General features: G+C 45.7%; 2 protein-coding genes across 3 annotated transcripts in view; one reads left to right on the forward strand and one right to left on the reverse strand.

The window, feature by feature from the left end:
* Window positions 1-4,528: 4,528 nt before the first annotated feature.
* VSIG10 (V-set and immunoglobulin domain containing 10) overlaps window positions 4,529-24,876 on the forward strand; it is a 36,702-nt gene continuing 16,354 nt past the window's right edge. The window contains exons 1-3 of one of the 2 annotated variants that reach the window (XM_036823579.1): window positions 4,529-4,968; window positions 11,670-11,951; window positions 23,227-23,529. In XM_036823579.1, the coding sequence (XP_036679474.1) occupies window positions 4,890-4,968; window positions 11,670-11,951; window positions 23,227-23,529 (664 nt within the window). In that variant the 5' untranslated portion in view covers window positions 4,529-4,889. The remainder of the gene's footprint in view (window positions 4,969-11,669; window positions 11,952-23,226; window positions 23,530-24,876) is intronic. The other variant, XM_036823577.1, reaches the window with a different exon arrangement.
* Window positions 9,144-9,401, reverse strand: LOC118880139 (40S ribosomal protein S27-like). The gene has a single exon (XM_036823580.1). It carries the CDS (start codon window positions 9,393-9,395, stop codon window positions 9,144-9,146), a length of 252 nt encoding a protein of 83 aa, XP_036679475.1. The 5' UTR covers window positions 9,396-9,401.

Here is a 24,876-nt window from a genome sequence, read left to right on the forward strand (position 1 = left end):
CCATTTCTCAGGGCACTGGATGATCACTTTCCCCATGCCTCAGTAAGCAGCATTTTATCTTCTGGGGGTGGATCTGCTTCCAAGTCCCGTGGTTCTTTGTCACTTGGAGACACTGAACTTCAAGCTCTTGGTCTTGAGTCCAGAGAGGAGACGCTGGGCTTTGGTCAAAAATAGATTCATTTCGCAACTCTCTATTTTTCGTTTTCCCGTCTCATCCTGCCAGCTTTGTTTTTGGCCGCACCTCGCGGGATCTTAGTTCCCCGACCCAGGATGGAACGCAGGGCCCCGGCAGTGGAAGCGTGGAGTCCTAACCACTGGACCACCAGGGAAGTCCCCCAGCCAGCTTCTTTTTGGAACTTCGCCTGATTTGGAACTTTCTTGCTACAGCATCTGCACCTCAATTCTTTTCTTCTGGGCAGAAGGCAGAGGAGAGGTGAGAGAAGGTGGTGTTTGGGGAAGGGTTAGCAGGCTTCCTTCTCCAGAGAAGAAGCCAGGTTGATTTTGTTGTCCCTGGTTTCTGAGGCACCAGCCTGTGGGTCCCCGACCCATCCAAGAAGGCATGAGTAGGATTTTGTCATTCACCTCCTAGTAATTTTTTTTTAAATTAATTTTTTATTGGAGTATAGTTGATTTACAATGTTGTGTTAGTTTCTGCCTGTACAGCAAAGTGAATCAGGTACATATACATATACATATATCCACTCTCTTCTAGACTCCATTCCCATATAGGTCATTACAGAGCACTGAATCGAGTTCCCTGTGCTATACAGTAGGTTTCCATTATCTTTTATATATAGTAGTGTGTATATGTCAATCGCAATCTCCCTTTTTATTCCCCCTCCATAGTTCTAGTTCTATAGTTTTATAGCACATGGTAGGCATCCCACTAGACAGACCTCTCAGTAATTCTTGAAGTCAGGGGTCCAGAGCTGGATCTGAGGGGCCAGGCTGCTATCTGAGCTGTTCCCAACTGGCCCGCCCTTTCTGAGCCCCCAGGAGAGGTTGAACGGAGAAGCACGTTGTTGCTAAGAAACCTTTCAGCATTACCTCTAGGGAGGGGACTTGGCAAGAGGAGTAGTGGGGCGGAAATAATAGGTGGCTGGATGGCTTCAAAGACCCAGGCTGCAGGGGCGCTGGCCCTGGAGTCAGGCAGGAGCCCCACCCCATTCCTCCCGCCAAGACTGAGCAAGATGACACCACCTCATGGGACTTCCCAGGCGGTCCAGTGGTTAAGACTCCGTGCTCCCAATGCAGGGAGCACGGGTTCAATCCCTGGTATGCAGGGAGCACGGGTTCAATCCCTGGTCGGGGAACTAAGATCCTGCATGCCACACAGGCGTGGCCAAAAGAAAAAAAAAAGATGACACCCCCTCAGACCTGGGTCCAAATCCAGATCCCGCATTTACCTGAGATGTAAATTGGCCGCTCTGAGCCATATGTCAATTGGGAAGGGTAATGAAGGAATGGACACAAAGCACCTAACATAGAGTAAGTTTTTTCAATTCTTGGGAGGTGAAAATGAAACAAAACAAAAACAGCCATGTGTAGCAGCCTGAGCTGAGAGGTGTTTGAGCCTCATGTTTAATATCTGATTTCGGGATTTAGGAGTCCTGACAGGTTCTGTCGGGGTGCATCTCAAATGACAGACCCCAAAGCGATGCTTTAAAGACTTTTTTTTTTTAAATTTTTTTAAAAAATTAATTAATTTATTTATTTATGGCTGTGTTAGGTCTTCGTTTCTGTGCGAGGACTTTCTCTAGTTGTGGCAAGCGGGGGCCACTCTTCATCGCGGTGCGCGGGCCTCTCACTATCGCGGCCTCTCGTTGCGGAGCACAGGCTCCAGACGCGCAGGCTCAGCAATTGCGGCTCACGGGCCCAGCTGCTCCGTGGCATGTGGGATCTTCCCAGACCAGGGCTCGAACCCGTGTCCCCTGCATTGGCAGGCAGACTCTCAACCACTGCGCCACCAGGGAAGCCCTTTAAAGACTTTTTAGTCCCTTACTTTATCTTCACGGCCATCCCATGAGGTAAACATTGACTATAAGGTGCAGATAGGTGAAACTAGGGCTTTGAAAGACCCCTACCTTGCTAGGGACACCACAGTGAACGCCCAACTCACCCCCAAGGTCACTGTTCTAGGCAGGGCATTTTCCACTGTCCAGAGTGGCCTGAAACACAACTGGATGTTAGGGCAGGGCATTTCCTAACAAGTCCTGTCTCAGAGTCAGCAACAGCCTTCCCCAAACCAGAGAGGGTGGGTGCTTCCTGGGCCAGCTCTGTCTCACACTGAGTAGTCTGGAGGCTTCCTTTGAGCCCTGCTCAGGGAAATGCCCATGTCTGCTGGTCTGGTGACATCCAAAACATCCAGGCTGTAAAGAAAAAAATATTGCCCGCCATTCCAGCTCTACAAGGATCAAGCCGCTAGCCACTGCAGTGGCCCACAACAGTGCAACCTCTGGGGAATTCAGGATGGAGACAAACAGGAAACATTCTGTGCTTTGGATATACAGGCCCCTAAACGGTTAAGATGCATATCTAAGGAAAATTTTCAAATGACCCCAAATTCTTGCATCTTTCCATACATAGAAAAATGCTAAAATCATTAACTTAAGATGTTTGTTCTTTGTAATTATCAGTAATCTTCTGATGCTTGACTACATGTTTTTCCCAGCGAAAAAGATCATATACATCCTGGATTGTACCTTACCTCTTCGAGTGGTTCCTCGGAGGTACCTGAGAGACTGTCTCTGGGGCTGTGGTCCTCAGTAAGGTCTCGAAATACAACTTAACTCACAACTTTTACATTGCGCATTTTTCTTTCAGGTAGACAAGACCATGGCAGCCTTTGTGTAAGTGACAAGATTGGAACTTAGTTTGGCAGGAATTGGAGTCAGACAGACATGGGTTCCAGACCTGGCTTTACCACCAACCGGCTTTGTGACCTGGAGCTTAACTTCCTAGCTGTAGGTTTCTCACAAGTAAAATGGGATTGAATGATTCTTTAGGTCCAAGGGTTGGAGGGAGGGCCCAGTGAGATTAAGTTTCTAAAACTGCTTTAGAAAAAGGCCCCAGCTATGCAGATGTGAGGTGCTCTAATCACTGTTGTAAAATATCCTGTGGGAGGTTAATCCTTCTAGGAGTGGAGAACTGGTCAAGAGACTGTCCATTTGATTCAGCAAATATACCAGGAGGGTGTGCTCTGAGCAAGTCCCCCTGTGAGGCACCACTAGGGTCACAGAAAATTCCAGACTCTCAGTTGAAAACTTGCCACTTATTAATTTTACTTATATCTTGTTAACTTCAGGTGAGGATGTGAGGTGTTTGTCAGGAAAGCTTGAGCAGCTTCAATATCAAAACCAATCAACTTTCATTTGTTTATTTAACAAATATATATTGGGTGGTAACCGAGGTGCCGGGCATGGGGAAGACAGGACAGTGCGTCCTGGACATACTTTACTTTCCATCACCAAGTAGAAGATGAAAAACAGAAACAAAAGGGGGAGAGGAAGGAGGAAAACTTTCCGGAGCTGGCTGAAGAGGTAAAATCATTGAGCAGAAGAGGAAAAAAAGGAACTGTGCAACATCACGGCTCAGTTCATGGGTGAAACATACATTGTTAGTGGTTTCAAGAGGATTTCCTCATGGAAAACGTATTTCAGTAAGGGGCCTTTGGGCAACAGAACGAATGATTTTCTTAATAGCATTGTTTGTTTTTTCCCCAACATTTTATGATGAGATGAGGGGGAAATTTTCAAACATAGAAAAATCCAAAGAAGGGGAACACTCACATATCCACTTCCTAGAGTCTACAGTTAATATTTCACTGTATTAGTTGCAGCTTTGTTTTTTTCAAGAGGAAGTTTCTGGTAGGGCTGTTTCAAGGATCAGCTCTTCCTGAGTATATCATTACCGTGTCTTCCCTAGGACAGAAGGCTGGGATGGGGGTGTGGCAGGAAGAGGGGGATTTTAGGCTGGGAATGTAGTTCTCTGGGAACCAGACTGGATGGGGGTGGGGGAACTAAAAAGGAAAAACAAAAAAGCTCCCGGAACCCAGTTCCGCTGCCCTGGCTCTTACTGTGTGGTCTCAGCCAGTTAACCGGAGGACCAGAGTCTCGTGGCTGCTCTTGGCTGGAAGGTCTAAGGGATCATCTTTCTCTGCTCTAGACTTGTCTTCCTTCTGCAAAGGGTAGAGAAAGGCAGCGATGGCGGCCCTGGCGTCCGCCCGGGGCACAGGAAAACAACTAAGAATCCCTAGAACAGCTAAGCCGAGGGGACCCTGAATTCTGCCCCTTGGCAGCCGACCCCTCCGGCTCGCGACGCTCCTCCGGGTGCCGCATCCGGAGCGCCCGGGAGGTAGCAGCCGGCGGGCCGAGGCGAGGGTGCCGTCCTGCGGCAGCCGCAGGCCTTTGCCCGGCCCAGCCCGGCTGAGTGGGCTCGGGGAGGGACCAGCTTCTGTGCTCCTCCCCAGGCCTGCCCGGACCCGGCTCGGCGCGCCCCGGCGTGCGCCCTTTGCATAAAGCCCTCCTCCCCGGCCAAGGTAGAGGAAGTTGGGCTCCCGCCTGGATGGGCGGGAGGGAGCCCAGCTCCTGTTGTTTTCCGTCAGCGGGAGTGGGTGGCGGGCGCAGGGGGCGGGGTGCGCCCTCCCACCCCGGGCCGGGCGCTCGGGAGAGAGAATCGCGCTCGGAGTGCAGCGCAGCTCCCAGCCCCTGACATCGGGCTCACCCCAAGCATCTTTCCTGGGGGTTGCGGAAAGTGGAGCTACTCTGTCGTTCCGAGGACCTGGGAGGAGCACTCAGCACCACCCCAGGGGCCGGAGTCCTTGGGGGCGCACACCCAGCCAAGCCGGAGCCTGCGTTTCCCGAGGGGCCCCTGCCCGCATCTGGGGCGAGATGGCCGCAGGCGTCCGGGCGTCCGAGCCCCGGGTCTTCGTCTGCCTCGGGGCGCTACTGGCCCACTGGGTCGCCGCAGGTAAGGGGCTGCGATCTGGAGGGAAAAGTTGAGTTTTGCCAGTCAACGGTGGGGAGGGAGAGTCGGGGACCGAATTCCCTCCGACTCCGCCGGATCCAGTTGTGCCGCGGCCCCGAAGTCGCCCCGGGAGGATCTTGAGTTTCCTGCTCGCAGCTCCGCTTTTTGCAGGAAGGAATTTTCCCGGACGCTTGATAGAAGGCAAGACATCCCCACCCTTGGAGTGGGCAGCCGGCGAGGCTCAAGGCGCCTGCGGAGAGGTGATGGGAAAATTGGGGAAATCGAAGATGGGAGTTTTGAAGATGGGAAAATTGAAGAGGCGTAAAATGTTTATTTTTATTTTTTTTAAGCGTCGGATGTAAATTTGCGTTCTGGTTTTACGTGCTGCGATGGTTCTCAAACTCGAGGCTCCTTTATTTTCCTCTCCTCCCTCTGCCCAAGGTTGAACTTGCACCTGTAAGCTGTGGATTTCCCTACACAGTCCTGCAAGCCGACCTGTGTGGACTATCGCAAAGTTGTGCTTTTCTCCTTCACTTAAAAAACAAAACAAAACACAACTTTTACTTTGAAATAATTTCAGACTTACAGAAAACTTCCCTTACACTTGACATCGCCTCTTACACTTGACATGATTGGCGAAAGGTCTTAAATGGTTCATCTCTGCTCTGCCTTGTAACAATAAAGAATAGAGCGTCGCTTACAAAAACATATAGAATTTTAAAAAGATTGAAAAATTACTTTTGAATTTAATTCACCTGCGAATGCATGTGAGAGGACTCGGGTTGAGGGAAAGGAGATGCAGTTTGCCAGAATACTTGCAGAGTCCTATTTTTAGGGTTACCCAGTCCAGCACACCCAGCTGATGATCTCTTGTAGGTTCCTAGAGGAATTGCCCGCCCTACTCCGAGCTTCCTAGCAGAAAGTGCCAAAACTTCCTAATTGTGAGGCTCTCCCATGTTTTTATTTTGCTTTGTTTTTAGCAATTATTTAAAAATAGTAAAATTTCTCATGAGCTAGATTTCTCGTTTAGGTGGAAAACTCTGAGGATCTGGCAGCACAGGGCCTGCTTTCCCACGTGGAACTGAGCAGTGGTTACCCATTTTCATCTAGGGCAGGTGACTTCAAACTGGTTCCCCCTCTCCCTGCTGCAGTACTTACCCCTGGCCCACTGCAGTCATGGACATGACCTGTTGGCCCCTGCAGGCATATACTTAGTGGTCACTGTGCTGTGAGGAGGAGAAGCGGACACACGGTCTCCAATTGGCCGACCCTGAAAGTTAAAGGTGATTGTGTATTCCCTTTTCCCCAGCTGTGTGCAGTGTTTACCGCACTGTGAATATCAAGGGCCTGGGGACATCAGAACCCTGAGCTGAAATCTTTGTACTGGAATGAACTGGCTGAAGCTCACCTCGCAGGGACGCTTCCTCCGCTGCCACGCCCAGTTATTTTGATGCCCAGGCCAAGTTCACCTTTGTGTACAGTGCCGGGGGCTTGCCTCGCTTGATGTATTTTTGGTTTTTTATTTATTTTATTTTTTAAACTTTTATTATTTTTTAATTAATTTGTATTGGAGTATAGTTGCTTTACAATGTTGTGTGAGTTTCTGCTGTACAGCAAAGTGAATCAGCTATCAGTGGATACACGTATCCACTCTTTTTTAGATTTCCTTCCCATTTAGGTCACCACAGATCATTGAGTAGAGATCCCTGTACTATACCTTTGTATTTTTGTTCTTTGTTTTTCAAGTGGGAAGTTGTCTGGGGTGAAAATATTGTCCTTCTCCTTTCACTTAACTCTGGACAATGTTCATGCCCCCACTGTCACCTCAGGTTGTAAACCTGGGGTCATTCTTGGGGAAATGTTGGTAGGAAAAAAAATAAATGTTTGGGTACAATGTCAACTCTGTAAATGATAATATGAAGGCAGCACTGGGAAATGGTTGTTTCTGTTGCTCCTTCCTTTGGTCCGTATTCTGAATTTAAGGTTGGGGGACCTTCGGGGACCCTCTGGACACCTGGTGGACGACTTCTAGTAACACAAACTGTTACTGCGTCTCATTGTCTCACCCTTCTAGTTGGGAGACCAGAGTAAATTCCTGTGACCTGGAGCATTGAAGACCTGAATGGCAGTCCCAGCTCTCACAATGGCTTGTGTGGGACCTTAAGTAAATCACTTAATCTTTCTGAACCTCAATTTTCTCAACTGTAAAATGAGGGGGTTTAGGATGATCAAGCATGGAACTAGTGCACCCTCAGGGACCACTCATTCCTTGTTCATGTCAGACATCACTAATTGATGACTGTAATTCTTCTCCACTGAGCCCTGACTCAGCCTGCCCTCACCTTTAACCCAGCCCTCAAGACTGAAGGATCTCTAAGGTCACTTTCAGTGGTTAAAAAGAATGGAGTGAGCAAAGCCAGGAGGAGAAGTGAAATGCCTTAAAATGGTGTATTTTGTGGTTATGTCATTCTACTCCTTGGAGAAGACAATGTTAGCTCAAGTTCCAAGACTAAAGTTTCGCCAGGGCTTTTCCAAGTCTTTTTTATTCCTTTGCCAAGGAGCCGGGGAAGGGGCAGGTCTGCAGATCTCGTGAACACATGTTGCATCTGTAATTCTCCCGTACTTCTCTCCTCAGTGGGGATTGCCACTGAGAACTTGGGTTCCCAGGCCTAATTGTTTAAAAATAATTCTCACTTGCTTTTTAAAGTGATTGTTCAGAAGAGTTTCTTGCTGTTTCAGAATCTCTAGCATTAGGTGACATTTTCTGCCTTCCAGCAAGTGGCTTAGAATTTTTTTTTTTTCATCTTGCCCTGGCTTTGGGGAATGGTGTGGCCAAAATGGGGAGAGAGTCAGAACGTCCTGTGGCTCCAGGCTGACTGATCTTTCAGAGGGAGCCCCTTCTAACCAGACAAAAGGCCAAATACAGATAACTGTTACTCTTTCTTTTATAAAAGGGAAGGCATTCCAAAGGCAGGTAGCAGTTAATTTTTTTATAACAACCTAATTGAGATATAATTTATATACCATACACTTCACCCTTTTAAACTGTACAATTCAGTGGTGTTTAGTATATTCACAAGATTATGCAACCATTACCACTAATTCCAAAACACTAACTCATCACCACAAAGAGAAGCCCACTACTTAAGTATTAACAGTCACTTGTCACTACCCGCCCCCATCCCCAGACAAGCCACTTCCCCAGCCCTAGACAATAGCTAATCTACTTTCTATCTCCATAGATTTGCCTATTTAGGCATTTCATATAAGTGGAATCATACAATATGTTGTCTTTTATGACTGCCTTCTTTCACTTAGCATAGTGTTTTCAAGATTCATCCATGCTGTAGCATTTGGCCTTTTTATAGCCTAATAATATTCCTGTTGTATGGATATACCACATTTTATTTATCCATTCATCAGCTGATGGGCATTTGGGTTGTTTCCACCTTTTGGCTGTTATGAATAACTGTGAGCATGCATGTACAAGTTTTTGTGTAGATACGTTTTCATTTCTCTTGGATATACACCTAGGAGTGGAATTGCTGAGTCGTATGATAATTTTAACCTTGTGAGGAAATGCCAAACTCTTTACCAGTGTAGCTGCACCATTTAAAAATCCTATTAACAATGTATAATGGTTCCAGTTTCTCCACATCTTTGTCAACACTTGTTATTGTCTTTGATTTTAGCCATTCTAGTGGGTGTGAAGTGTTAGGTATCTTACCGTGGTTTTGATTTGCCTTTCCCTAGTGACTAATGATGAGCATCTTTTCATGTGCTTATTGGCCTTTTGTCTATCTTTTAGAGAAATGTCTATTCAAATCCTTTGCCCATTTTTAAAATGTATTATTTGTCTTCTTATTGTTGAGTTGTGAGAGCTCTTTATATATTCTGGATACAAATCCCTTCTCAGATGTGATTTGCAAATATTTTCTCCCAGTCTGTGGGTTGTCTTTTCACTTTTTTTTTTTGTATCCACCGTGTGATTATTGGGATGGTTTCCCATTCATCTTGATTCAGGGTGCTTTTTTTTTTTAAATTTATTTATTTATTTATTTTTAACATCTTTATTGGAGTATAATTGCTTTACAACAGTGTGTTAGTTTCTGCTTTATAACAAAGTGAATCAGCTATACATATACATATATCCCTATATCTCCTCCCTCAGGGCGCTTTTAATACTGCTTCCATCTAAAGGAGCATCCTTCTGTAAGCCTTGCTTTTCCTCCTGTAGGCTGGCAGAGGACAGTGGAGCAGCTAACACACAAAACTACTGTTTGTGCATGGCTAAAGATGGTGGTGATTTTATAGCATCCTGGACATTTCACATCCATGAAATAGGAACTGGGGCTCTGCACCAGGCGCTTCTTGTGTTTCTTCTTCTCCTCTTCCAGAGAGTGATGAAGGAGATCCTTTGCGAGAGGCATGTTCTCGTGGGTAGATCGTCACCGCCGGAAAGGTCTTTTCACTTTCTTGATGGTGTCCTTTGCAGCACAAAAGTTTTAATTTTGATGAAGTCCAGTTGATCTATTTTTCTTTTGTCACTTTACTTCTGGTATCATATCTAAGAAAACATCGCTTAACCCCAAATCACAAAGACTTATTCTTTTGGGGTTTTTTTCTAAGCATTTTATAGTTTTAGCTCTTACATATAGATCTGTGGTCTATTTTGAGTTAATTTTTTTTTTTTTTTGACCTTGCCGCTCAGCTTGCGGGATCTTAGTTCCCTGACAGGGATTGAACCTGGGCCATGGCAGTGAAAGCGCTGAGTCCTAACCACTGGACCGCCAGGGAGCTCCTGATTTTGAGTTAATTTTTGTATATGATGTGAGGTAAGGGATCCAACTTCATTCTTTTGCATGTGGAAATCCGATTGTTCCAAGACCACTGTTGAAGGCAGTTTATTTTGTAATGAAATAGCATCTTTCACAAAACCCCAATATATTCACATACTTTGAAAACTTCTGATGTGGTGGGAAAAGAACTGAATGGAGAAATCTAGACTGTAGTCGCATGCTGCTCCCTTCTCATCGTAGGACTTTGGGCCAGCCCACTTCCCTTCTTTGCATCACACTTTTCTCATCTATTGAATGTGGCAGCATGAGTAAGAGACCTCTAACAGGTTCTGCCCATTATTCCTGTGCCTGTGGCCTCTTTGTATTTGGGCACTGGTTGTGGAGGGGGCTGGAAAATTGTGACACTTCTCGGCAAAACTGGCTGCATTCGCTTCTGTTTACCTGGTGGCAGTCTTAAGCCAAATCAACTGCCTTAGCATTTGTCAGTCTTTTATTTTTTAATTTTTAAAAAACGTTTATTTATTTATTCAGCTGTGCCAGGTCTTAGTTGCAGCGCCCGGGATCTTTTAGTTGTGGAATGTAGGATCTAGTTCCCTGATCAGGGATCAAACCCAGGCTCACCTACACTGGGAGCGGGTGTCTTTAACTGCTGGACCACCAGGGAAGTCCCAGCATTTGTCAGTCTTGAATGAGCATCAGAATCACCTGGAGGGCTTGTTAAAATGCAAAGTTCTACCTTCCACCCCCACCCCTGGTTTGTTTCTGATTTAGATGTTCTGGGTGGGACCTGATAATCTGCATTTCTAACAGTGCTGCTGCTGATCTGGGCTTTTCCTTCTGCCTGGGAACCCCAGCTTCACCTTTACCTGGCTAATTCTTTCCTGTCCTCCAGACCTCAGTATGGCTTCCTGGAGGAAGCTTCCCCGACAAAAACCGCAGCTGGACTTAGGAGCCCCTTCTCTGAGCCGCTGTTGTGTTATTTATCACACTGCATTGTAATTGCCGGTTTACTGTCTGTTTTCTCCACTAGACTGTGAGATCCTGGTGGTCTCTGTTTTGCCCACCATTAGCTCCCCAGTGCCTGGCACAGAGCATGCCCCAAAGTCCCCACCGTGAGCTTGTTCTTGCCTGGAGCTGCCGAGAGGTCTTGCACTGGACTCGAGATGGAGAGAGACAGAGAGAGCAGCAGGAAAGAGGGAACAAAGCCAAAGCCCTCTTCCTTCCCCTCTTCTGGATTGCTAGGCAAATAAAACCACTGGGGTCCTATATCAGTTATTTATTACCACAACAATGCTGCATAACAAACAATGACAAAATGGCAATAAGTGCTTATTGCTCAAGGGTCTGGCATGGTTGATCAGTTGGCTCTGCTGATCTTGCCTGGGCTCACTCACATGTCTGGGCGTCCACTGAGTGGCTAAAGACTGATCTAGAATGACCACAGCTGGGAGGACTGAGACAACTGGGGACTGCACCATATAGCTTTCATCCTCCCCCTGGCACCTAAGCTAGGCATGTCCTTCTCAGGGTGGTGGCAGAAGGTGAGAGTGAGCAAGCCCAATTACACCAGTGCTTTTTAAGCCTCTGCTTGAACCACATTTGCTAACACCCCACAGACCAGAGCAAGTCACATGGCCCTGCCAGAGTCAGAGTGGGAGGGCACCACAGAGTGACATCGTGAAGGCCATGGATAGTGGGGAGGGGGTTATTAGGGCTGTTTGCAATTGTGATCCACCACAAGTTCATTACTGTCAGGTACTGGCCAATTATCCCGACAGGGTGGGGCTCTGTGTGTTATTGCATCTCAAAAACACATGCCTGATTTTTAAAAAATCTTAATGCAGAGGGACTGTGCAAAAAGGGAGATCAAGAAAGGTGGTAACAGCCTGACCTTTCCTCACTCAGGACTGGAGGCTGTCGTCATTGGAGAAGTTCACGAGAATATCACGCTGCGCTGTGGCAACATCTTGGAACCAAGGGGCCTCATGACCTGGTACCGCAATGACTCGGAGCCTGTCTTCCTCCTGTCCTCCAATTCCAGCCTCCCGCCAGCCCAGCCACGCTTCTCTCTGGTGAATGCCAGCTCCCTGCACATCGAGGCACTGAGCCTGCAGGATGAAGGGAACTACACCTGCTGGGAGGTCCTGAACGAGACTCGGTGGTTCCAGGTGTGGCTGCAGGTGACCAGTAAGTGGTGGGTGGGGACTGAGACTGGCTGGAGTGGCGCTCAGAGCCTGGGACCCGAGGAGGCCTCTGGAGTCAATGGCCTGGGTTTCATTCTGGGCTCTGCTACCTGCAAGCTAAATGACCTCTCATACCTGTTATTTCCTCATCTGTATAATGGAGATAAAGGGGATTCTTGCCTCATAGAATTGCTGTGAGGAATAGATCCCAGTTTATCTATATAAAGTGCTGTAAATGGCTCCTGGCATATTAGTTAGCTTGTTAATATCATCCTCGCTATCAATCTCATTTTATTATGCAACAAAGTCAGAGTATAGCATAATCAAGTCAGGCTGACTGAGTTCCAATCCTAAGGCTAGGTCACCTTGAGTAAGTAAGTAGCTTAATATCTTTGTTTTTCAGTAGCTTTGGTTTTTCTTATTTGTTAATTGGGGACAATGCATTGCATACCTTATCAAGTATATGCTCCTATGCTGCAGTGCTAAATGCAGGGCTTGGTATGAGCTACTGTTACTACTGTCTTTCCTAAATCAGTCTATCATGTCTGTCAATATATATGCATGAATTTAGAGCAAGGGTTGGCAAATCATAACCTGTGGACCATTTCTAGCCTGTTGCTATTTTTGTATGGCCTGCAAGTGACAAATTTTTTTTAACATTTTTAACGGTTGAAAAAAATCAAAAGAAGAATGATATTTGTGACATGTGAAAATTATATGAAATTCACATTTTGGTGTCCATAAATAAGGTCTTATTTGAACACAGCAACACTCATTCATTCACATGTTATCTCTGACTGCCTTTAGTGCTACAACCTCAGAGCTGAGTGGCTGTGACACTGATTGTATGTCCTGCAGGACCTAAAATATTTACTCTCTGACCCCTACAGAAAAATTTGTTGGTCACTGGTTTAGAGGGATATCCACGTTCTATACCCAGGGTGTGTCGTTGAGTAGAAATACCCATGTGATCACTATTGCTCCCTGATTTTCTCATCTATAAATTATTTACTCATTCCTTTAGTCAATATGTATTTATTGAGAGCCCAATGCCAGGCACTATTCTAGGCACTGGGCCACAGGAATGGACAGGTCAGAGAAGGTCTCTACCCGTGTGGAGCTGACATCCTAGTAGGAGAAGACAGACAATAAGCAGGTAAACAAATACATCAGGCAGTATCAGAGTGACAGATGCTGTGCAGAGAATTGAGATGGGGTGATGCGATTAGATTCTCTGAAACACTTTACATTGGTGGGTCAGAGAGGAGCTTTTGGAAAGAGTGACATTGAAGCTGAATGATACGTAGGAGCCAGTCACATGAAGATAAGAGAGAGGGATCCAGGCAGAAATTGAACTAGTGCAAGATGGGTTGAACATGGTGCGTGTGTGGATGAGGAGAAGGCTGGTGTGGTGGAACCCTGAGTGTGAGAGGGCAGGATGTGTGAGACATGGAAGGCAGGGTCAGACCATGTGGGGCCGGGTAAGACTGGTGTTATGGGTTGAATTGTGTCCCCCAGACAAATATGTTGAAATCCTAACCCTTGATACCTGTGAATGTGACCTTATTTGGAAGTAGGGTCTTTGCAGATATAATCAACTTAAGATGAGGTCATTAGGGTGGGCACTAATTAAAATTGACTGGTATCCTTATAAGAAGAGGAAAATGCATGCAAAGACAGAGACACAGGGAGAACGTTGTACTGTGGCAGAAGCAGAGATTGGAGTAATGCAGCTGCAAGCAAAGGAATGCCAAAGATGGACAGCCATAACCAGCAGCCAGGGAAGAGACAAGGAAGGGTTCTCTCCTACAGCCTTTGGAGGAGTACAGCCCTCCTAGCACCTGATTTCATACTTCTGGCCTCCAGAACAGTGGTAGAATCAATTTCTGTTGTTTTAAGCCATCTGGTTGGACTTACTTTGTTAAGGCAGCCCCAGGACACTAATACACCTGGTCAAAAATTGGGATTTTATTCTGGGTGCAGGAGGAACTCCTGGAGCTGTAAGCAAGCAGGGATGTGGTATCATTTGAATTACACATGGAGAATGGATGTGTGCAGTCTCAAGAAAGACTGGTAAAATAAGAAACAAGGAAACCAAAAGCAGCTATACTCCAATAAAAATTAATTTTAAAAGAACGTAAAGAAACTAAAAACAAAACAAACAAAAAACCACACAAGGAAGCCAATCGGAGGTATAAGATATTAGTGGCCAGAGTCAGGGTAGCAGCACTGACCTTGGTGAAAATGTACAGATTCAGAAAATATTTTGGAGGTACACCAGCAAGATTTGCTCGTGGATTAGAAGTGGAGGATGAAGGAAAGAGAGGCTTCAAGGACACGTCTAGATTTTTGGATGGTTTGTACGTTTTCCACCAACTCTTAAGGCTTATGGAATTTGCGAATGCAGTGTTTTTGGGTCTGGAGATGCCGTGGATGAATCGCTGAATGGCCAGGAATGAATGTGGGTGTATCAAAAAATGTCACCCAATTTGGCCCAATTCTGATTGGTTCTCACTGTGAGCCCATGGGCGGGTGCCAACAGGCCTCCCTCACTCCAGCTGTCAAACGGTAATTAATAATTCCTTCGGGAGAAGCCCTCCTGCAAGGCCACGAAGACGAGCCAGCTCTGCCTCTCTGCAGCCCTTCTAGTCTTCCTGGGCACCCTGGTGGCCAGCACCCCGGAGGGTGAAAACAGCAACGAGGCCCAGGCCCTGCGCCCTGCCTTCTGCCTGGAGTCTCCCGACACGGGTCCCTGCAGGGCCCTGTTCATCAGGTACTTCTACAATGCGAAGTCCAGGCTCTGCGAGACCTTTGCTTACGGCGGGGGCAGAAGGAAGCAGAACAACTTCCTGGATACAGAGGACCTGTGGTGCACCTGTGGTGGCTGCAACAGGGCTCAGGAGAGCCGGGCAACTGTGCTCCCCTGAGATGGCAAAGTCTTAGGAGGCCCCAGGGCTGGGCTGCTGCTGCTTCTGAAAGCTTTGAGCCTCCTCCTCTACTTCCTTCTCAAACCTACCTTCCTCAGCAGGACCCTGCCTCTTTCCTCACTGCATCCTCACCTTCATACCCCCCTCCACCGTTACTGCACTCCTTGGAGGGGGCAGCGATGGAATTTCTGGCATCCAGTTCTGAGCGTCAGTGGTGGCAGAGGTTTTTTCAATAAAGAACCCCCTTTCCCCACAAAAAAAACAAACAAAAAAAAATTCCTTTGGGACTTCCCTGGAGGTCCAGTGGTTAAGACTGAGCTCCCAACGCATGGGGCACGGGTTTGATCCTCGGTCAGGGAACTAAGATCCCGCGTGCTGCACGGTGTGGCCAAAAATAATAATAATTCCTTCATGTCAGTCTTGTCAGTAAGTGTCTTTGCTTTTGACCTCAGAGGAGTAAGGTGGCATTACAACTTTTGGGGCTTTTTTTTTTTATTATCGCTCTCTCCGGCTTATGATGATTTTATCTGACACTGACTTATTAATCATTGGCTAAGTTTATTGGAGGATGGATTAGTTTCATTATTGCCCTGTAGGGAGATAAACGTAAGGTCTTCTTATGATGAAAATGAATTTACATAAAAAAAAAAATCACTAAACTCAAATGGTGCTTTGAGCTCCCTGAGTTACTGTGGTATGATTTGTGTTAAGGAAACTTCTTCATTTGGAAACATAGGGGGTCCCTGACTGGTGCAGGGCTTGCTCGTGAAAACAGGACACGGGCTGTCTTAGTCAGTTTGGGCTGCTATAACAAAAATAGAAGGGACTGGGTAGTTTAACAACAAACATTTATTCCTCACAGTTCTGGAGGCGGGGAAGTCCAAGGTCAAGGTGCCGGCAGATGCGGTGTCTGATGAGGGCCTGCTTTCTGGTTGGCAGATGTGTGTCTTCTGTCCTTGGTGGAGAACAGAGAGGGAGGAAGCAAGCTCTGTGGGGTCTCTCCTTATAAGGGCACTCATCCCATTCATGAGGGCTCTGCTCTCATGACCTAATCCCCTCCCGAAGGCTCCACCTCCAGATGCCATCACACTGGGGACAGGCTTCAGCATATGAATTTTGGGGGATACAAATGTTCAGTCCATAGCACAGATGTCCTCCGGTTTCACATACACCGGGGCCCTCTGGAACGTCAGGCCTCGTTCCCATTCCACGAGAGACCCCGGGCCAACACCAGAGTCTTCTGGGCACCAGGGAGCCCCTTCTTGCTCCTCAGACAGTGGCAGAAGGGGAGGCCTTGGCATCTCAGATTGGAATTCAGCCCTCATTTCTGCATGGAAGGTTTCGGAAAATGGATTAGACTTGACCCAACTGCTACTTCTGGGAGGGTGGTGATGTTGCTGAGTGGCTGAGGGCATACGCTCTGAGGCCCAGCTGCCCGGGTTCAAACGCAGGTCCTGCTGGCTGTTGTCTTTGTGACCTTGGGGAAGTCGCTTGAACTCCTCCAACCTTAGTTTTATCATCTGTGAATTCAGGGGTAATGGTGGAAGCTAGGCACAGATTCCCTGCACACATTCATGAGATAAACACGCACAGACTTCAGCATAGAGTTGGGCACACGGTGTATATGCACTTGGTCCATGTTACCTCCGTCAGCTGGTTAAGGAGGATTCTTGTGGGAAAAATGCATCTCAAGTTCCCATCAGTCAGTACATCTGGGCTTTTCGAACAAGACTTGCGTGCCTAGATCTTGCTTTTCCTGTCTTTCTACTGACATGGTTGATAACTTAGTCTCTTAAGGAGAAAAGTTTGGAAATATTCTAACATGGCCTTGGAAGCTAGGGGAAAAAAATCTGAGATGTGGCAAGTTGTTACCTGTACGTGACTTTGTTTTCTTGTTTTGTTTTAAAAAAATATTTTTTCTTCCAGCTTTATTGAGGTATGATTGACATACAGCACTGTATAAGTTTAAGGTGTACAGCGTAATGACTTGACTTACATACATCATGAAATGATGACCACAATAAGTTTAGTGAACATCCATTGCCTCATATAGATACAAAATTAAACAGAAAAAAATTCTTTCCTGTGATGAGAACTCTTAAGATTTACTCTCTTAACTTTTATATATGACATACAGCAGTGTTAATTATATTTATCATGTTGTACATTACATCCCTCGTACTTATTTATCTTATAACTGGAAGTTTCTACCTTCATCCAATTTCCCCTCCTCCTACTCTTCACCTCTGATAACCACAAATCTGATCTCTTTTTCTGAGTCTCTTTGTTTGTTTTTGAAGTATAACGGACCTACAGCATTGTTAGTTCCTGTTACACAACACAGTGATTTGATATTTCTATACTTTTCAAAATGATCACCACAATAACTCTAGTTATGACCTGGTTCCATACAGAGATATTACATAATTATTGACTATATTCCCCGCACTGGACATTTCATACCCATGACTCATTTATTTTGTAACTGAAAGTTTGTACCTCTTAATCTCCCTCACCTTCCTCCCCTCTGGCAACCACCTGTTTGTTCTCTGTATCTATGACTCTGTTTCTGTTTTATGTTTTTTCATTTGTTTTATTTTTTAGATTCCACATATAAGTGAAATCGTACACTTATGACTTTCTCCATCTGACTTGTTTCACTTAGCATAATATCCTCTAGGTCCTCCACATTGTCACAGATGGCAAGATTTCATTCTTTTTTTATGGCTGAGTAGTATTCCATTGTATATATGTACCACATCTTCTTTATGCATTCATCTGTTGATGGACACTTAAGTTGCTTCCATATCTTGGCTATTGTAAATAATGCTGCAATGAGCATAAGGGTGCATGTATCTTTTCTTTTTTTTTTTGGCTGCGCCACATGGCATGTGGGATCTTAGTTCCCTGACCAGGGATGGAACCCATGACCCCTGCAGTGGAAGCATGGGGTCTTAACCACTGGACCACCAGGGAAGTCTCGTATCTTTTCTAATTAGTGTTTTCATTTTCTTTGGATAAATACCCAGGAGTGGAATTGCTGGATTGTGTGATAGTTCTATTTTTAATTTTTTTAGGAATCGCCATACTGTTTTCCATAGTGGCTGCACCAGTTTACATTCCAACACCAACAGTGCACAAGGGTTCCCTTTTCTCCACACCCTCTCCAACACTTGTCATTTGTTGTCTTTTTAGTAATAGCCATTCTGACAGGTGTGAGGTGATATCTCACTGTGGTTTTGATTTGCATTTCCCTGATGATGAGTGATGGTGAACATCTTTTCATGTGTCTGTTGGCCATCTGTATGTCTTCTTTGGAAAAATGTCTATTCAGTTTCTCTGCCCATTTTTTAATCTTTTTTATTTTTTTGATATGGAGGTGTATGCATTAAAGACTTAAATGTAAGACCTGAAACCATAAAACTTCTAGAAGAAAACATAGGCAATATGCTCTTTGATATTGGCCTTAGTACTTTTTTTTTGGATATGTCTTCTTAGGCAAGGGAAACAAAAGCAAAAATAAACAAATGAGACTACATCAAACTGAAAAGCTTATTGCACAGTGAAAGAAACTGTCAACAAAACAAAAAGGCCAACTACTGAATGGGAGAAGGCAGTTGCATATAATATATCTGATAAGGGGTTAATATCCAAGATATACAAAGAACTGTAAGTGACCTTGAATGTGTGAATGGACAGAGATGCTGCAGAAACACTGAGGGCCAAGAGCTTTCTCCCTCCTTACCACCTGGATCTCTGCTTAACCATCAGTGGGCATTTGGTGCCTCTGCTTTCTAGGGAGTGAGGTTTTCTATAGGCCTGGGGTGATACAACCTGTCTGGAATGGGCACTGCAGTGTGATTTTGTTATTCATCTCAGGAGTAAGAACTCTGCACTGTTCCTTGTTAATTTAATGATGCAGTTGAAGAGTTTTACCATTGAGATTGGGACCGCTGCTCCTGAGGGTACAGAAATCCCTTAGTCCAGAGCAGTTCAGGATTGCCACAGCTGTTTATTTCACTGACTTACCTACCCATCTGCTCCTGCCTCCAAGTCAGGTGGATACGAGGTTAGAACCACTGTGTGTTTACCGGCAGAAAGCCTGGAGCGGGTGGAGTGGGTAGCTCAGACCTTAACATATTCCAGTAGACTTTGTGCTTCTTTCAAGAGATGATCTCTTAGCCATTGGGGAGCTGAGTGGTACACAATGCCAGACTCTCCCTGTGTCTATTTTTCTTAGGCCCAGCAAGTGTTGAGGGAGCATTTGAGCTGGTTGGCACATGGGCAATGAGGAAGCTGGTTTGTATCAACCTCCGAGAGCCCCTTTGGATTCAGGTGGGGTTTGGAGGATGGGAGTGCTCCTGTTTAGCTAGTGATTGGCTGCCAATCCCGACTTCCAGGAAAGGGAGTCTCAGGAAAGCCCCATGTCCCCCGACCAACTGGGCCCATCTGATCTGTACTCATTCTGTGATGGTGATGGTGTCACTGTGCTCTATCACAACATAAGGTCCTAGGGAAAAGGGATGTTGGGCATACTGAAGAAAGATTGCTGGCCCCGTCAGAAGATGGGATGACCTTTGCCCAAAGATTGATTAACCTGAGTCTTGCCAAGCTCATCTGAAGCAGAGAAGTATGCTTGTAAGAGGCTGAGGACCTCTGGGTTTTGGTCTTCTGGACAGAATCAGTGGTCACTAGGGAGGTGGGGAGGCAATGGGGTTGTTATATTCACCTCTATGTTCCATCTCTTTTTTTTTTTTTTAATTTGGCTGCGCCACACAGCTTGCAGGATCTTAGTTCCCTGACCAGGATTTGAACCTGTGCCCTCGGCAGTGAAAGCACAGATTCCTAACCACTGGACCACCAGGGAATTCCTTATGTTCCATCTCTAAGTGATATCAAAACACTCTGTAAGTTTCCCCAAGGATCTTGTCCCACTGTGGAACAACAGGTACACCCACTGGTTAGCAGAGGCTAGTCAGTACATTCTTAGGTCATTTTCAAATAAAAATGCTGGGGTGAAGAATAAATATAGGAAAATAACTTACGTCTTGTCAAAGAACCCAAGATACGAAGATGGGAATCTCCTATTTTGTGGGTCCCTGAGATGTAAATTAACTCTTTGAGACACTTACTGGCCAACCTATAGTTATGGTGGGGAAGGAAAGAAGTGAGTTCTGATGTCAAGAATGACTACAGAGGACAGGAAGGCAGCAGCAGTAGTGGATTGTTGTAGAACAGGAATCAAACTTTTTCTGTAGAGGCCAGACGGTAAATATTCTAGTCTTTCTGAGTCAACAGGTAAAAATGAGGATATCATATAAGTACTTATATAACAAGAGAGAAAACAAATTTCCACATGTTTTTTGTTGACAAAATTCAAAATATAATAATAACTGAGTACTTTTTTTTTTTTTTTGGGCGCGCCATGAGGCTTGCAGGATCTTAGTTCCCCAACCAGGGATTGAACCCAGGCCGCTGCAGTGAAAGCGCCAAGTCCTAACCAGTGGACTGCCAGGGAATTCCCATAACCTACTACATTTTTTTGGTAGTGCAGGCCTACTAATGAGAAGAATGGGATTCTTTGGGCGGGGGAGGGATAACATTTCACTTAGTTGGGGTTCAAAGTTAGTGTTCTCTCTCATCAGATCGATTGTGGCTGTTCACCTGTACCTACCGTCTTAGCTTGTAGGCTGTACAAAAACAGACAGTGGGCCGTTGTTTGCCGATGCATGTTCTAGAATCAATCTACAAGTATACTACTGTTAATAATGTCAGATAACATTCATAGGACATTGACCACATGTCGAACACCAGGCTAAGTGTTCTGCTTATATTCTCTTATTGGATCCTTCAATAACCTGGTGATAGAAGTTACTCCTGTTCCTTTCATTTCCTAGGAAGGACAGGAGAGTGAGAATAGGAGGGATGGACACTTGCTCAAGGTTGTCTGTCTAGAAGCGGCAGTAGAATTTACACCCAGGTCTGTCTGAATGCAGAGTCCAAGTTCATAACCACTAGGCTAAGGCATCCATACAAGAAACTGACAAGACCAAGGCCTCCATAAGCTGCTGAACCTTTGTAAACACGCTATATTTTTATTTATTTGCTGTTTTATTTTTGTTTCCTCCCCTATCTGTCTGTCTCTCCGAGTGATTGCTACCATCACCCTGCAAGCAAAAAGGGCTGGTGGTTTCTGTTTAGGAATATCAGCGGGGTGGAGAGAGAGGTGGGAGGGATGGAAATGGGTACCACCTTCTTTTTAGTCAGAATAGGGGAAGAACCCCAGGGATTTAAGAAGATGGTGTCAGCTTTAATTAAGAAAGCAGATTCAACCCAAGGGTTTATAAAAAAGCTGTAACCTTTGAACACTTAATTCAGAAGGCCCTTCAGGTTCTCGCATTTGATTTTTTTTTTTTTTAACGCTTCCACCTACAGCGTTCTCATCCGTTCCCTTTATCCAAACCCATGTTTTGCTCAGCATTGTGCTGGTCAAAAGCCCCTCCCAGGGAATTCCTTGGCGGTCCAGTGGTCAGGACTCGGTGCTTTCACCGCCAAGGATGAGGGTTTGATACTTGGTCAGGGAAGTAAAATCCCGCAAGTCACGTGGCGCAGTCAAAAAAAAAAAAAAAAAAGCCCCATCCCAGCCAGTTTCTGGGGGTCTCACTGTTCATGATAGGCTTCTGTGACCCTCCAGACCACAATTTGGAAGACCCAGGTGGTCCAATCTAACACAGTACCTTTGCTGGCCCAGGCGTGGCTACCAATACCACAGAGGTACCCTGTGCTTGGCTGGGTGCTCGCCAACTGTGGGCACTCCCTGGGACCTGCTGGTCCGCATACCTACCCAACTAGTCAGCAACAGGCAATGGGATATTTGAGCACCTCCCAAACTACAGTATAATTTTTTCCCCAGACCCTCTGTGGGAGGTGACATGATTCCAGCAAATCATTGCAACTCTTAGGAGCCAGCCCTGACTAGACAAGCATATTGTCAAGAGTATTTTCCTCAGAAACCCACAATTTCTGTCGTTATACAATGGCCCCAGAATAGGTGGGAGTAGCTTCTGTACTTTGAGGGGATCTGGCAAAGCCTTTCCTCCCCCTAATAATTTATCCCCTGGGCATATTTTTGTCCAAAATTCTACAGTCATAGATTTATCCCTTTGGCCAAGCATTGCCCTTTCTGGACTCTTCTTAAGAGGAAGTCTCTGGTGGAGGCAACACACTATAGGACTTTAGTATAAATAGGATCAAAGAGGATCTTAGATGCACTGGGTACCAATCGTGGGACGGCATTTCTGGCACTGTTCTGAGTGCTGTACGATACTAATTCATTTAATTGTCATGACAACCCCATAAAGTGGGTTCTAGCATCACCCCCATTTTACAGATGAGGAAATGGAGGCTTAACAGAAGTTAAATACTTTGCCTAAAGTCACACAGCTAGTAAGTGGAGTTCAAAATTGGGACTGGAACCAATGTTTCTTGTCTTTCAGTGTGAAATTGTGCTAGGGGTCCCCAAGACCACCCCCAGCTTCACTGATTCTCTAGGAGAACTCACAGGACAATGAAGAGCACGCTTCCAAGAGCCCTCTCCCAGTGCAGTCACATGGGACACGCTTAATTCCTCCAGCAGCAAGTTGTGGCAACACGTGTGGAGTATCTACCAGGGACGCTCGTTAGAGACTCCAGCGCCCTAGGTTTTTACTGGGGCTCGTCACATAGGCATCCTCTGCCTAGCACATACCAAAATTCCAGACTCGCAGAAGGAAAGCAGGTGTTCAGCATAAGCCACGCTGTTTGTACAAACAGTTTAGGCCTGGTGAACCCCACTCTTACCAGTTCTGGGAATGGTGGGAACCCCCCTGAAATCCAAGTTCCTAGTTGCCGGCCCAGGCCACCCTTGCAGGCAGGCCTTTCTAAGGAAGGCACTCAGGCCTGCTATGTTAACTCTTTTTTTTGTGTGTGTGGGATCTTAGTTCCCCGACCAGGGATTGAACCCAGACCCTTGGCAGTGAGCGTGCAGAATCCTAACCACTGGACCACCAGGGAATTCCTGCTACGTTAACTCTTTAAGGCACAGATATCCTTTCCACTCATCCGCATTTTTGAAAAGGGGCGATTTGCATTTTCTGTCTTCTGTAAGGATTGATCCCCTCAGTAAATCTCACGGAATTGCTCAGGAGTAAATGAAAGCATGCCTAAGGGCACTTGGCACAGTGTTTGCCACATAATAAGTGGTTGATATTGTCATCCTCACTGGCTGCTTCCTGATCATTTCTGTGTCTCTTAGAACTGGTAAGCGGCTCCAGTTAACTCTTACGCCTTCCCCACCCGCTCTGTCGTTCCCAGGAGGCCCCTATCAGGTTGAGGTCAACATCTCCAGCACCGGCAGGCTCCCCAACGGCACGCTGTATGCGGCCAAGGGCTCCCAGGTGGATTTCTGCTGCAGCAGCAGCTCCTGGCCTCCGCCCATGGTTGAGTGGTGGTTCCGGGCCCCGGATTCTAGCACCGAGCCCTTCGGAAACAACCTGACGGCCAGCTGCTTCACGCTGTTACTGATGTCACAGAACCTCCAAGGGAACTACACCTGTTTGGCCACAAACATGCTCGGCGGGAGACATCGAAAGGTGACCACCGAGCTCCTGGTCTACTGTGCGTAAGAAGTGCTCCCCTCCCCCACTCCTTCACCTTGACCCTTCGTGAACTGCGTGTTTGTGCCTCCCCTTTGTATACGAAGACTTACCTGATGCACAGGTTCTAACGTGCTTCTGCAGCTCCCTCGACACACACGTACACATGTCGAAGAGAGTGTTGCCTCTTCTGGAAGCTCGCTGCTAACTAGGAGTACAGGAGAGTCCCTGTGAGTCATAGAGGGGAATTAATGCTAGGTCTAAAGTTTTTTTTTTTAATTGAGGTGAAAGTATATAGCATAACATTAACCATTTTAAGATGTACAATTCAGTGGCATTGAGTCTATCCACAGTGTTGTGCAACCATCACGTTTATCTAGTTCCAAAACATTTTCATCACCCCAAATTGGAAACCCCATATCCGTGAAGCAGTCACTCCCATACTGTCTTCCCCCAGCCCCTGGTAACCACCAGTCTATGTTCTATCTCTATGGATTTGCCTATTCTGGACATGTCATATAAATGGAATCATACCCTATATGACCTTTGGGGACTGGCATCTTTCCCTTAGCATCATGTTTTCAAGGTTCATCTTGTTGTAGCTTGTGTCAGTACTTGCTTTCATTTCTTGGCCTAAGAGTATCTATTGTATGGCTCTACCACAATTTGTTTATCCATTCATCTGCTCTCACGCTCTCCGTGAACACAGGCCCTCTAGCGCTGTTAAGAACCAATAGTTCATGAAGCTTTATTTTGCAGGTGAAGAAACAACAACCCAATGCACCTATGCACACATTTAGCGGAGGAAAACCACTGTAGAAATAAACACAGGGTGCACTCCTAATCCTTGCTAAGGGAAGGGAGCATGAGAACGACAATTAGCAGGCAGGGCAACGACACACTTACTTTATACGTTGTTCAGAGCCTTTGTAAGTCTCAATGCTGTCTATCATAAATGACATTCATCATATATAAAGTCATACGTGCTTGTTGTAGGAAACAGATGAGTAGAAAGAAGAAAATAATCACTTGTACTCTAACCATCATTTTGGTATATTTCCAATAATTTTTCTTTTAGATGCCACATATCTACAAATAAGATCCAAATTTCTATTTATATGTATTATATAAAATATATAAAGGTATATGACACACATAATATATATACTATCTACATACATATATAATATATATTATTTTATATATAATTATGAACACATAGGTTACAACAGGTTTGTAATTTGTTAAATTTTTATATTTTTTTTAAGTGGTACTTGCACATAGCAAAAAAAAAGTGTGTGTTGAGGTTTGGGGATGAATAAATCTCCCTCTTCCTGCAACTCCCTCTAGGGACCAGCAGTGTCCAGTA

This window comes from Balaenoptera musculus, chromosome 14, assembly GCF_009873245.2.
Source record: "Balaenoptera musculus isolate JJ_BM4_2016_0621 chromosome 14, mBalMus1.pri.v3, whole genome shotgun sequence".
Taxonomy (NCBI): domain Eukaryota; kingdom Metazoa; phylum Chordata; class Mammalia; order Artiodactyla; family Balaenopteridae; genus Balaenoptera; species Balaenoptera musculus.